This window comes from Salpingoeca rosetta (genome assembly GCF_000188695.1).
Source record: "Salpingoeca rosetta unplaced genomic scaffold supercont1.10, whole genome shotgun sequence".
NCBI lineage: Eukaryota > Choanoflagellata > Craspedida > Salpingoecidae > Salpingoeca > Salpingoeca rosetta.
The window spans coordinates 620,367-632,839 of NW_004754924.1; the positions used below are offsets into that span (position 1 = coordinate 620,367).

General features: G+C 55.3%; 5 protein-coding genes across 5 annotated transcripts in view; 2 read left to right on the forward strand and 3 right to left on the reverse strand.

Annotated features, from left to right (window-relative positions):
* Positions 1-2,899, reverse strand: part of PTSG_04431 (ATP-binding cassette transporter subfamily B member 1) — a gene marked incomplete at both ends in the record, with an annotated part of 7,852 nt that extends 4,953 nt beyond the window's left edge. The window contains 6 exons of the mRNA XM_004994469.1: positions 440-1,061; positions 1,270-1,479; positions 1,674-1,751; positions 2,037-2,361; positions 2,480-2,563; positions 2,741-2,899. Of these exons, the coding sequence (XP_004994526.1) occupies positions 440-1,061; positions 1,270-1,479; positions 1,674-1,751; positions 2,037-2,361; positions 2,480-2,563; positions 2,741-2,899 (1,478 nt within the window). The remainder of the gene's footprint in view (positions 1-439; positions 1,062-1,269; positions 1,480-1,673; positions 1,752-2,036; positions 2,362-2,479; positions 2,564-2,740) is intronic.
* A 544-nt stretch (positions 2,900-3,443) lies between these two features.
* PTSG_04432 (uncharacterized protein) lies at positions 3,444-5,430 on the forward strand. Its single transcript, XM_004994470.1, has 5 exons — positions 3,444-3,971; positions 4,205-4,288; positions 4,569-4,652; positions 4,851-4,934; positions 5,138-5,430. Exons 1-5 carry the CDS (start codon positions 3,871-3,873, stop codon positions 5,241-5,243), a joined length of 459 nt encoding a protein of 152 aa, XP_004994527.1. The 5' UTR covers positions 3,444-3,870; the 3' UTR covers positions 5,244-5,430.
* PTSG_04433 (COBW domain-containing protein 6) lies at positions 5,430-9,357 on the reverse strand. Its single transcript, XM_004994471.1, has 13 exons — positions 9,213-9,357; positions 8,693-8,762; positions 8,421-8,507; positions 8,159-8,255; positions 7,883-7,974; positions 7,614-7,673; positions 7,353-7,437; positions 6,925-7,056; positions 6,573-6,678; positions 6,268-6,372; positions 5,954-6,046; positions 5,655-5,709; positions 5,430-5,499 (listed from the first exon to the last, which is right to left on the reverse strand). Exons 1-13 carry the CDS (start codon positions 9,279-9,281, stop codon positions 5,438-5,440), a joined length of 1,113 nt encoding a protein of 370 aa, XP_004994528.1. The 5' UTR covers positions 9,282-9,357; the 3' UTR covers positions 5,430-5,437.
* Positions 9,349-11,727, forward strand: PTSG_04434 (anhydro-N-acetylmuramic acid kinase). Its single transcript, XM_004994472.1, has 3 exons — positions 9,349-9,889; positions 10,296-10,862; positions 11,234-11,727. Exons 1-3 carry the CDS (start codon positions 9,412-9,414, stop codon positions 11,419-11,421), a joined length of 1,233 nt encoding a protein of 410 aa, XP_004994529.1. The 5' UTR covers positions 9,349-9,411; the 3' UTR covers positions 11,422-11,727.
* PTSG_04435 (uncharacterized protein) overlaps positions 11,598-12,473 on the reverse strand; it is a 4,103-nt gene continuing 3,227 nt past the window's right edge. Inside the window, exons 10-11 of the mRNA XM_004994473.1 lie at positions 12,046-12,112; positions 11,598-11,824 (exon numbers count right to left, since the gene is read on the reverse strand). Coding sequence (XP_004994530.1) covers positions 11,739-11,824; positions 12,046-12,112 — 153 coding nt within the window. The 3' untranslated portion in view covers positions 11,598-11,738. The remainder of the gene's footprint in view (positions 11,825-12,045; positions 12,113-12,473) is intronic.

Consider the following 12,473-nt stretch of genomic DNA (forward strand, 5'->3'; position numbering starts at 1 on the left):
CTAATAGTTCTGTCCTGACAAAAAAAAAAAAAAAAAAGTTGTGCTGGTTTTCGCCGCCTGTTGTGCTACATTTCTACCAGGTTAAGGTGTGTTGCTTATTCGGCACTGGAAAAGCCTTGGAAGATTATAAGTAGATAGTGACTCTCGATATTGACGCACATTGTCCTATACATTACATAAAAGCATCAAGAAGAGAGGCATAATTAACACTGATGTATCAACTTCTACACACACACACACACACACACACACACACACACACACACACACACACACACACACACACACACACACACACACACACACACACACGCACACGCACACACACACACACACACACGCACACACGCACACAAACCGTCACACATCCACTCGCGCGTTCCCCCTCCCCAACACAAGCAACAAAACAAACACACCCGCCCTGCCCTGCCCACCTCACCTTGCGGCGCTGTGGACCTCGTGCTCTGTTGCATCGTCCTTGCCAAGCGCAATGTTGTCTGCGATGGTGGTGGGGAACAGCACCGGGGTCTGGCTCACCAGGCCAATCTGTGACCGCAGCCACTGGATGTTGAGCTTGCGGATGTCTGTTCCGTCGAGCTCAATGCTGCCTGCCGTCGGGTCGTAGAAGCGCTCCAGCATGGCGACGGTCGTGGACTTTCCGCAGCCGGACGCGCCGACCAGCGCCACCGTCTCCTGCGGCTTCACCTCGATGTTGAGCTTGTGCAGGATCTGCTCGTCAGGGCGGGTCGGGTAGGTGAAGTCGACGTCCTTGAAGCGGATGTGGCCCGTGAGTTTGGAGGGCACAGTGCCTTCCTCGGACAGCGAGTCAATCTCGGACGGGCGGTCGATGATGTCGAAGATGGCGCGCGCAGCACCGCGGCCAGCAGCCATCACCTTGATGTTGGGCGTTGCCTGGCCAATCGAGGTGGCTGCGATGATGACTGAGAAGAACACCGTCAACACCTGCCCAGCCGTCAAGTCGCCCTCCCCAACAAGGTATGACCCAAACCAGAACGTCACGGCGTAGGTCAAGTAGATCATCATAAACGTGAAGCCCATGCCTGCCGTGGTTTTGTTGATGACGAGGAAGGATGTTGTCGGGAGTGAGTGGTGATTGTGATGGTGGTCGTGTGAGGACAGGAGAGGAAGAAACGATTCAGAGGCTCACTGCATGGCACACACACACACACACACACACACACACACACACACAAACTCTCTCTCTCTCTCTCATGCACTCCCACAAACACCCCCCCCCCAAATACGCACCACAGCCCTGGATGAGACCACCGCGCTCGCCGGCCTTGCGTGCGCCCTCGAGCTCCTTGTGGTAGCGCTCCACCTCGCGGTCCTGCGTGTCAAAGGCAATGACGGTGCGGATCATGCGAATCACTTCATCTGCAACGCTGCCCGCCGCTGCGTAGAAGCCCTGCCCGCCCGAGGACGCCTGTGCAATGTACTTGCCCATGATTGCCGAGCCTGTGGGTTGTGATGGTGGTGGTGATGGTGGTGGTGGTGGTGGTGGTGGCAGCGTGAATGGCATGAATAGCGCGGACGAGACGAAAAAAGAACAGAGCAATGCAATGGGGATGCGATGGAAATGCTGTGATGAAGGGATCACACACACATGCACAGACAACAGCAGATACATACGCACATACAAACACACGCACCAATGGCGATGAGAGGGACCATGCCCGTGGTGACCAGCGTCAGTTTCCAGCCATACACAAAGCCTACAACGTATCCAGCTGCAGACGACAGAGTGGGAGGGGGAGGAGAGGAAGGAGAGGGAGGAGAGGGAGGAGAGGGAGGAGAGGGGGAGGTGTCATAAGGTGAGGTGAGCTGAATGCATACTGGCAAAGTGCATCCTGCATGATGCAACCATGCATGCACGAGCAAGCGCGACACACGCACGCACGCACGCACACACACACACACACACACACACACACACACACACACACACACACACACACACACACACACACACACACACACACACCGCAAGCACGCAAGCACAGCGCGTTGCTTACCGAGGAACATGCCGAGGAACTGGAGGAAGCTGGCGACCTTGTCACCTAGCGCCTCTTGGATCTGGGGAACGTCGCTGGAGATGCGGGAGGAGAGGGCGCCGGTCTTCTGCTGGTCATACCAGGCCATCTCCTGGCGCACCAGGGCCTTGAAGTACAGCTTGCGGATGCGCAGGCTCTGGCGCTCAGCGGCCAGCGTGAACGCCGCCACTTGCACGTACGCCGTCACTGCGCCAGCACACGCCAGGTACAAAATGATCTTCGCTGTGTCGCCCACGCTGTCCAGCAGCTTGCTCTGATCTGCGGTTGCGCTGAAGCTGTCAATGACCTGGTTGGCGTGTGTATGCGGTTGGTAGTTCTGCAATGAGCATGCGCTACACATATGCGCGCACATTGATGCTGGCACGTTCATCCACACACCCGACATTCGCGCAAGCGTGACTTACATCGCCCATGAACACCACGAATGTCGGGGACAGGGCGCCGTGGATCAGTGCGCAAATGGATCCCGTGATAACAAGAAACCAGTCCTGGAGTGAGTAAGAGACACCGATGAACACGGAGAGCGTGTTGAGTGAGTAAATGGGCGTGGTGAACGTGTTGGGTGAGCGGGTGAGTGTGGTGAGTGGGTGAGTGAGCGGGTGTGTTGAGTGAGAGACAAGACGACGAAAAGAACATCAGGTGGCGGATGCACGTGCTTAACTCACAAAGCCATCGGCGTAGCGATACAGGCTCAGGTATGGCACAGGAGGCAGGTCTTCGGCCTCCTTGGCTTGGTTCTTGTCAATTTCGCCGCCTTGGCTGTTCTCGCCATTCTTGGCAGCCTTCCTGGCATCTCTGCGCCCTGCAAATCCACCATCACCCATTCGGCTGTGTGAGATCCCAAGCACCGGCAAGCAAGCACTGCACGCACGTCTACGTGTGCACATGCGCGCATGCGTGGCGCACATCAATGCACACGCACACACGCACACACGCACACATGCACACGCACACATGCACACACGCACACACGCACACAGACATACAGACAAACACACACACACACACACACATAAACCAAACACACACACACATCCATGCGACTCACGGCGACCCATGGTGATGTGCTCGCGTGCAACTGTTTGGTCTTGGCTTTTGGTGTTGTTGTTGTTGTTGTTGTTGTTGTTGTTGTTGTTGTTGTTGTTGTTGTTGTTGTTGTTGTTGTTGTTGTTGTTGTTGTTGTTGTTGTTGTTGTTGTTGTTGTGGCTCCGAAGAAGAAGCAGGTGCACACGTGTGCATGAGCGATGGCAGGAGGTAAATGAACAGACGGCACACGCTCAGCAGCCAAACATCAACACCACACCTGTGTCCGGCATCATCTGACGCGTGCCGATTGTTTACGCAAAACATTGTTCATTTTTCTGCATCGCTGGCTGCTCGCATCATCTTTGGGCATCATCACCATGCTGGCGTGGTGGCCGTTAGCGTTGCGTCGTGCGGCAGTGGTAGTGGGGCTGTGCAAAGCCGCAAGGCTGCAAGCGGGCGAGCCAACCATGCGTATGTCTCTGGTGCCTGGGAGAAAAAAAAACAAGCAGCAGCTCACCCCGTGCGTCTGTGGCTCTGCGCTTTGGTTGTCTGCGTCTCTTCTTGCTTGTTGCCAAGTCCGCTTCCGCCGGTGGAAAGTTGATTGAAAACATCAACAAACTCTCGGAGGCGAAGGACAGTTGCGGGTTTGGTTGTGTCACAGCAGAACTGCTGCTGCCATTGTTCCCTTGCTTGCTTGCTCGTCCTACCTTCACTCTTGCACTTCTTCTTGCTTCTTGTGTGACTCCGCTTCAGCCAGTAGCAGCTCAAGATGACAGACTTTGCGACGCGCATGACACAGGCAGCGCTTGATCTCAACACCCAGAAGCTGTTGCTGTCGGTGGCCGACAATTCCTGCGGCACTCTCGTCGCGTGCGTTGGCCCGTGCAAACAACCTGTAGTGCTGCAGAAGGAGATATGCTAGTGTTCGTGCGTCGTGTCACGAGTGCCGGATCTGCTCTGTCCGCTTGTGCTGCAGTGTGAACTGCTCTTCTCTTTTCTTCCGCCTTGTGGAGGGCGTTGTACCTCGTTCTCGTTGGAACCTTTATACAATTTCTTACTTGGCAGCCACCACCTTCCACTTCCACATTGCACTTCACTTCAAGGTTGAGCGGGAAAAAGCTCGGCGATGCGGGTATGGCATATGTGGCAGAGGCCCTTCAGAAGAACAAGGTCATCGACTGGCTGGAGTAAGCTATCCCGCATCTCTTCCTGCTCTTGCCAACAGTTCAAACCACAACAAGCGAACGAACCGTTGTTCTGCTTCCCCCAGCAGCCATACAATGTCATTGCACCACAGCATCGCTGCAGCGCTACCTCCATTACGCACTTAACTGCTGCATTGTACGCTTGCGGTGGTCATCCCGTCGCTGCTTCTTCCCGATCACAAGCGTTTGCTCACGCGTGACATGCGTTCTTTGTTCGTTCCTCTCTGTTCGTTCCTCTATGTGTTACTGTTGCGTCGTTCAGCTTGACAAACAACGCCATCACGTCCGACGGCGTTAAGGCGCTCGCTGACACGCTGACGGCCCACGAGACACTTTGCACGTTGACGTTCGTCTCCACATCCATCCTCCTGCTGTGCAATATCTGCGTGCTTCCATTTGTTTCCCAAGACCTATGGTGTTCCCCCTTGATGTTGCATATCGCCCTAGCACCACGAATCAGAGGCATTTCAAGCGCAGTGCTCACACTCTGTGATGCGACCATGTCTTTTTCTCCTTTTGCATGACATCTTCGTCTTCGTCTCAGCCTCACTGACAATGACATTGACGACGAAGGCGCAAGGACTCTGGCAACGGTGGTGGGAAGCAACCCCAACATCAACACTCTCTCGTAAGTGCAAATGGCCTCAAAGTAAGGTAGCACTGAAATTATTGCTCTTGCATCCTAGCAACCTGCAGACTGGTATTGCCCACTCCTTCCTTGTTTCGGGCCACACCTCATTCCTTCTCTCCTCTCTTTATGCCATCCACACCACTTTTTTTTTTTTTTGCCACCACGCTTCCAATACCTCTGCGTCTCCATCACTTCCACAGGCTGCATGAGAATGAAAAAATCACGCCTGTTGGCATCAAGGCGATCCAGGATGCTGTGGCGGACAGACCAGACTTTACTCTTGCCATAGAGACTGGCTCACCATGATGCGTGGATGTGTACACGCGTGTGTGTGAGTGCGTGCGTGCGTGCGTGCGTGTGTGTATGTGTGTGTGTGTATGTGTGTGTGTGTATGTGTGTGTGTGTGTGTGTGTCACCGGTTTGCTCTCTTGTTTCCGCTCCTTTCCCAACAAGCAAACAAAAACCCCGTCAACAATGAAACCGCAAGTCAAAGGGGTTGTTTATTCTGAGCTGACAAGCTTCGCAAACGATGCACGCAAGTCTTCCTCAGGCAAGTTGCGACCTGCACAGGGCACACGAGCAGCGGCAAACGAAACAACGGGAGTGGGGTGAGTACAAGACAAAAGGAGGGTCGGTAGGGAACGCACGAAGAACAGCAACCAAAACCACACACACACACACACACACACACACACACACACACACAGACACACACACCGATGAAGACGAGGCGGTTGACACGTTCGGCATCACCCCACTCGGTCGTCTCAGTCTGTCAATATAAAGTGAGGTGAGGTTGACGCAGTGGCAGCACACCAACAAGCGGGTGGCGACGTCGAAGGAGCACACGCGCACCCTCTGAGAAGCAAGTCAAGGACAATCACACGCACATGCACACAGACACAGACACAGACACAGACACACACACAGACACAGACACAAACACATAAATGCACATACGCACCCACACCCACACCACACTCGCACCCACACACCCACAAACATGCATACAACACCTTATCGTAGAGCTCGCGCACGGCCTGAAGAATGTGTCTGTTGTCTGATCCACGAATGGAGAGGACACCCTTCATGCGCAGCACCTCGGCACCCTGATGGGCAGCATCCACGTGGCCATGACGCAATCAATGGAAACAGCACGTCATACAAGGTGGTCCGCATGCAGTTGACAACCACACAGACACACGTACACAGCTACACAGATACGCACACACACACAGACACACAAACACACAGACGCACACAGACGCACACAGACACACGGCGCTCACATCACCGCCTCCCTGTCTCCGCAGCACCCTCGTGCACGTACGCATGGCTTGTCGTCGAGTTGCTGTTCCCACAGCAGGTCCTGTATCCAGCGCTCCGCCTCCTCTTCGTCCACACAGCCGGGCAGCGCGATGGTCACCGTTCGTACCTGCAGTAGAAAGGGAAGGAGCAAAGGAAGCAAAGAGGGGGCGGGGGGCGGCACCGGTAGCGTCGAACGATGAGCCGTGAAGCAGAAACACACATACACACACACAGACACAGACACATGCAGACACACAGACACACACAGACACGCAGACACACACAGACACAGAAGCACAGACACAGGCACACGGAGTCACTACGCACGGATGAGTCCAGGTGCGGGGTGCTGGTGACAGCCTGCGCCTTGAGGTCCTCCAAGCGCTCGTCAGCGTCATACGCGTCGATGCCAAGCACAAACGAAAGGTCCACCCTGCAACGTCGTGACGCGCGCGGCGATGGAGGGAAGAGGGACGTGGGTGGTTGAGGTGGTACAGTCGCTTGAGGCATGGAAGGAGAACGAGCAACCTGCTCACTCTCTCCTTGCCTGCACACATACTTGCCTGCACACACACACACACACACACACACACACACACACACACACACACACACACACACACACACACACACACACACACACACACACACACGTACCCCACCCTTAACATTTACTCACTTGCTGTAGTTTGTTTCGACGATGAGTGCGGTTGAGTTGATGGCCTGGATGCTCGCCTTGAGCTCTGCCAGCTCCTGAGACTTGGCAAGGTCGACCTTGTTCAGCACAATCCGGTCCGCCAACGCCACTTGCCTGCAAGCAAAAGCACGCCGAGCGCATGACAGCTCACAGCTTGAGTGTACCGTGGGAAGTACTGCTGCCAGCACCTCCGCAGCAGCCACTCACACAACTCACAGCATCCTCAGCCCCGTGCACATTTCTCCGCACATCCGCAGCAGCCACTCACACAACTCACAGCATCCTCAGCCCCGTGCACATTTCTCCGCACACATCCGCAGCAGCCACTCACACAACTCACAGCATCCACACCATCCAAGCCATCCACAGCGTCCCCCCCCGCACAGCACACCCACCACACCCACACGTACCTGACAGCCTCGTTGAGGGACCCATCACTGCGCTCTTCGCCCAGCTGCTTCAAGCCGTACTTGCTGTCAATCACCGTCACAATCCCTGAACATGTTGACGTGGAATGAAGTGGCAGAGTTGGGGGCAAGATGAGAAGTGGAAGTTAGAGGCATGGTCAACACAGGTTCAATTTCAACACACGCACACACACGCACACACAAAAAAATGAAAACAAAAAAGAAAAAAGAACAAAGAAAAATAAAGGAAGTGCAGTGACGCACCGTCGAGTTTGACGTCGCTACAGAGGGCGTCGTCCAGCCAGAACATGGACGCAATTGGACCTGCATGTACACAAGCATATGGTCAGGCAGCGCCCGTGAGGTGAATTGAAGACACGGACACACACAGGCACACAGACACACACACACACACAGACACACACACACACACACACACACGCGCGCGCGCGCACACACAGACAGACACTCAGACAGACACACACAAAACCTCACACGCGCAGACCCACAGACTCACACACACGCCATGTTACCTGGGTCAGCGAGGCCAGTTGTTTCCAAGACAACATAGTCGAAGAGGCCCTTCTTCTTCATCATGTTCTCGATGGCCTTGACGCCCACGTCCCTGCACAATACGCACCGGCGAGATGGTGAACAGCGATGAGCGGTGCCGGAGGAAGAGGGGGGGGGGGTTGCGTTTTGACGAAAGGCACGCCCGCTGGAGCTTGCGTTTTGACGAATAGCATGACCACTCGACCGCAGCGCGGGCCATTGGAGTGTCATTGCACAGCAAGAGCACAGTGACTCACTTCACGCTGCAGCACAGGCACCCGTTGCGCAGCTCCAGCCACTCCTCGTACATGGCACCGTCCTGGCCAATGGACATGCTCTTCTCCACGGCACTCCCTAGTCAAGGCGGGGCAGGTCAGCGAGCGAGTGCTGCATGAGTGAGCCGGCGAGCACAGACGCGAGCCTGCCAGCACATACATTTTTCTCCCCACGCCTTGCATCAACAAAAGCATACTCCAGCGTTTTCGGGCGCCTCAACACGCATGCGTCGCGCGTGCACACCTTCGCCAAATTCGTTCAGAATGACGGCAATCTTGAGGCCATGGTTCTCTGTGAGGATGTAGTTGAGGAGGGTGGTCTTGCCGGCACCTGCAACGGACACCACACCGCAACCGACAGCGTGTGAATCACCCAGCGGCAGCCACAGCAGGGTGCGTGTGTGTTGAAGTGTGTTGAATGTGTGCGAGTGAAAGCTGAGACAAGCACGAGGAGATTCGTGCATGTGTGTATGTGTGTGTGTGTGAGGTCGAGTCGTTTTTGCAAGATCTGTATACCAAGATAGCCTGTAAGGATGGTCACGGGAACTGCCTTGGCCTTTTTCTCCTCAATCTCTTGCTGTGCAGTCTGTCAAGGAGAACATGTGGGCATGTGTGTGTGTGTAGGGTGTTTGTGTGTGCGTGTGTGTAGGGGTGTATGGTTGGGGGTGTTTGTGGGGGTGGGGTGGGGTGGGGTGGTGGTGAATGAGAGTCGATGACGGAGACACAAACACACACACACACACACACACAGACAGACACACAGACAGACACACACAGACACACACACAGACAGACACGCTCCTGCTGTACCCACGCGCTCCAGCTGACGTTCTATTCCAGATTATATCACCACGAAAGAACGTCGGTAAGTGTAACACCTCACTGCACAAAATTTAAAAATCTTCAGATTATACCGCGCAGAAAACCACTAAAACACCGGTAAATTACTTTGTCCGCCTCGCACACACAACAACACAACAACACACAAACACACACACACACACACACACACACACACACACACACACACACACACCTCCTCGTCAACGACAGGCGCAGCGTCGTCGGCCTCCACCAGCTGTGGGACATCGTCGTCCTCCATCATCACACTCGCACGTAGAACAGCACAGCAGAACCACAGCACTTTCTTCAAGTGATGGCGCAACAATCAGCGGTCGCAAGTCCTGAAAAATGGTAGACAATATCCATGAAATTTCGGACAGCAACAGACGCTGATGAGCCGATTCAAAGAAGGAGGCAGCAACCATGGTGCTGTCAGCGATGGTGGTGCAGGAACCCTGTGTATTGGGTTGATGAGTGGGACGAGCTGCGATGCGATTGATGCTGCTCTCGTGGAGATTCGAGGCGCTGGGTTTGAGACCAGCGTGAGGTTGCTGAAATACATTGAGGTCGAGCTGGAGGCTGACGTGCGCCAGCGGCTGCTGCGGCTGGGAGCTGGTGATGCCACCACGGCCAGTGAGCTGACGCTGGCCTCCAACGCCCTCGGTGAAGCGTTTGCCGCTGCTGCCCACGAGGTTGTGCGCCAAGCGGGGAAGCACATGAACGACGTGGCATTCATTGGATCGCACGGCCAGACCGTGTTCCATGACCCAGATCACAACGCAACCCTGCAGATTGGATCACCGTTCGTCATCGCTCAACGCACGGGGTGCTGGACCGTGGCAGACTTTCGGCCCGCAGACATGGCACTCGGTTCGTTGAAGCTTTGTCCTTACTTCTTCTCTTTGTTGTGTCATATCCACAACGAACAAGAAGAGGGAGTTGGAGGAAGTGTAGCTGATTGCTTGAACCCCCCCCCCGCGCATTGCAAATCTACCACTGCCATGGCCTGCATGGCTTAGCTTGTTTGTATCGGTAACCGATACATCTTCCATGCACACACTCTGCCTGACGTCACGAACACACACACGCACACACGCACCCACACGTACACACACGCACACACACATATACACACACACACACAAACACACACACACACACAGGTCTCATGCGTTAATGCTCACACGTTGACACTCGCGCATTGACATCTGGTTGTTGCTACCACGTCCATGTTTGTGTCCACGGGTTTGTTTCTGTGCTTCCCCATCTGCCACAGGTGGACAGGGTGCACCGCTTGTGCCGTACGTGGACCTCATCCTGCACCGTTCGGCAGTGGAGAGCCGGTTGCTGCTCAACATCGGTGGCATTGCCAACATCACCGTGCTCCCAGCCAACGCCACTGCAGCGGACGTCGTTGCGTTTGATACGGGCCCAGGCAACATGCTCATGGATATGGCGGCGGCCAGGTTCACTCACAATGAACAGCGGTGCGACAGGAATGGAGCAATAGCTGCTCGCGGGGTCGTGCACACCGCTCTGCTTGCGTGGCTGCTTGACCATCCGTTCCTGCACAAGGCGCCCCCAAAGTCGACAGGCCGCGATGAGTTTGGAGCCGCCTTTTTCGCGCGGCTCCTGGAGATGTTTCCAGACATCCCTGCTGACGATGTGCTTGCCACGCTCAATGCGTTTACGGCGCGCACAGTGTGCGATGCAGCCCTCCCCTTCATCAAACAGCACAGCATAGCAGAGGTGTGGGTGTCTGGCGGCGGCGCACACAACCCCGTGCTCATCTCCAACTTGCAGCGCGAGCTCCCAGATGCATGCCGGGTTGTGCAGCGATCAGGTGCGTGCGTGTGTGTGTCTGTACGTGTGGACGTGTGTGTGTGTGTGTGTGTACGTGTGGACGTGTATGTGTGTGTGTGTCTGTACGTGTGAACATGTGTGTGTGTGTGTGTCTGTACGTGTGGACGTGTGTGTGTGTCTGTGCGTGTGTGTGTATTGTTTTGTTCATACACGCACACACAACACACACATGCAAGTACAACGTGATGTCGTGACTAACTGTGCTGTGCGCGGTTGTTTTATTCCACGAGATCTGCCACCCTTCACATCCAATACAAACCCGTCACCCTCCTCTCACTGCCTCACGCTTGCACGCCGCCATCCCCACGACAACTCGACCACCACCACGACCACCACAATCACCACCACCAGAGGATGCCTTTGACACGGATGCGCGGGAGGCGGTTGCGTTTGCGGTGCTTGCAAACGAGACCATGCACGGCAACACGGCGAACGTGCCCGCTGTGACAGGGGCGACAGCACCGGCCGTGCTGGGTGCAGTGTTTCCCGGCACGCGACGCGTGGACATGGCGACGGCTCTCCAGTCCAGCACGACATGATCGACACTGATGGGCCGATTGCTTCAGGGGTTGGTTGGGTTGTTGGTTGGCTGGTCGGTTGAGGTGGGCGGAAGCTGGTCGTGCTGGTGGTGGTGGTGCACGCTTGATTGAAGATTGGCAAGTTTGGTGCGCACAGCAAGATGGTTGTCGATAGTGGTGGTGCGTGGTGCCCTGGCTCTGGGTTGTGGCTTTTATTTGTGTTTCTGTGGGTGTGGCTCACCGAAGGAAGAAAAGGCGGCACCACCCACCACGCACACAACTGGCAACCGTCATAACAGCCAATGAAAGGGTGACATGGGCAGGAGGAGAAAGAGAGTCTAGGAGGCAGCGGCAGGAGCAACAGCCGGCGTCTTGTTGCCCGATACAGTCCTGATAATCCAGCCAATAAACGAATGCAGCATGCCTGCAAGCAACACAAAAGCACGTGCATGTGTGTGTGTGTGTGCACGTGCGTGTGTGAGAGGGAAAAAGGGATGTTCTGACAGTGGTCGGGAAGTGAGAAAGCAAACAGAACTAAATGGCGGGCATGGAACAGACAGGACGAACCAGCAGCAAGCAAACATACAAACCAAAGCACCCACACAACGCAAGGCAGCAGGCACTGGGACGAGGAGGAGCGCAGACCTGAAGCGGCGACAATACCGCCGACAATTCCGCACAGGCGAATCAGCAGCCGGGACAGGGGTGGGTGCTGGTGGTGGGGACGGTGTAGGGGGGCGGGGCGGAAGAGGGAGCGAGTTGAGTGTTGCATGTGCAGTGTGACGATGCAATCGTGGGTAGTCAAGTTGACAAGCAGCGAACACACATCAGCGCGCGCGCACACAGTTATAGACACACACGCCCCCCCCCCCACACACAGTTTTAGACAGCCAGCCAGACAGACAGACAGACAGCCAGACAGACAGACAGACACACACACACACACACACACACACACACACAGACAGGCTGCCAGGCCAGCCAGGCAGCCAGCCAGGCCAGTCAGACAAAAAACACACAAAAAATAAAAAGACACAAAAAAAACAGGCTAAACCACGCATACACACAGACAG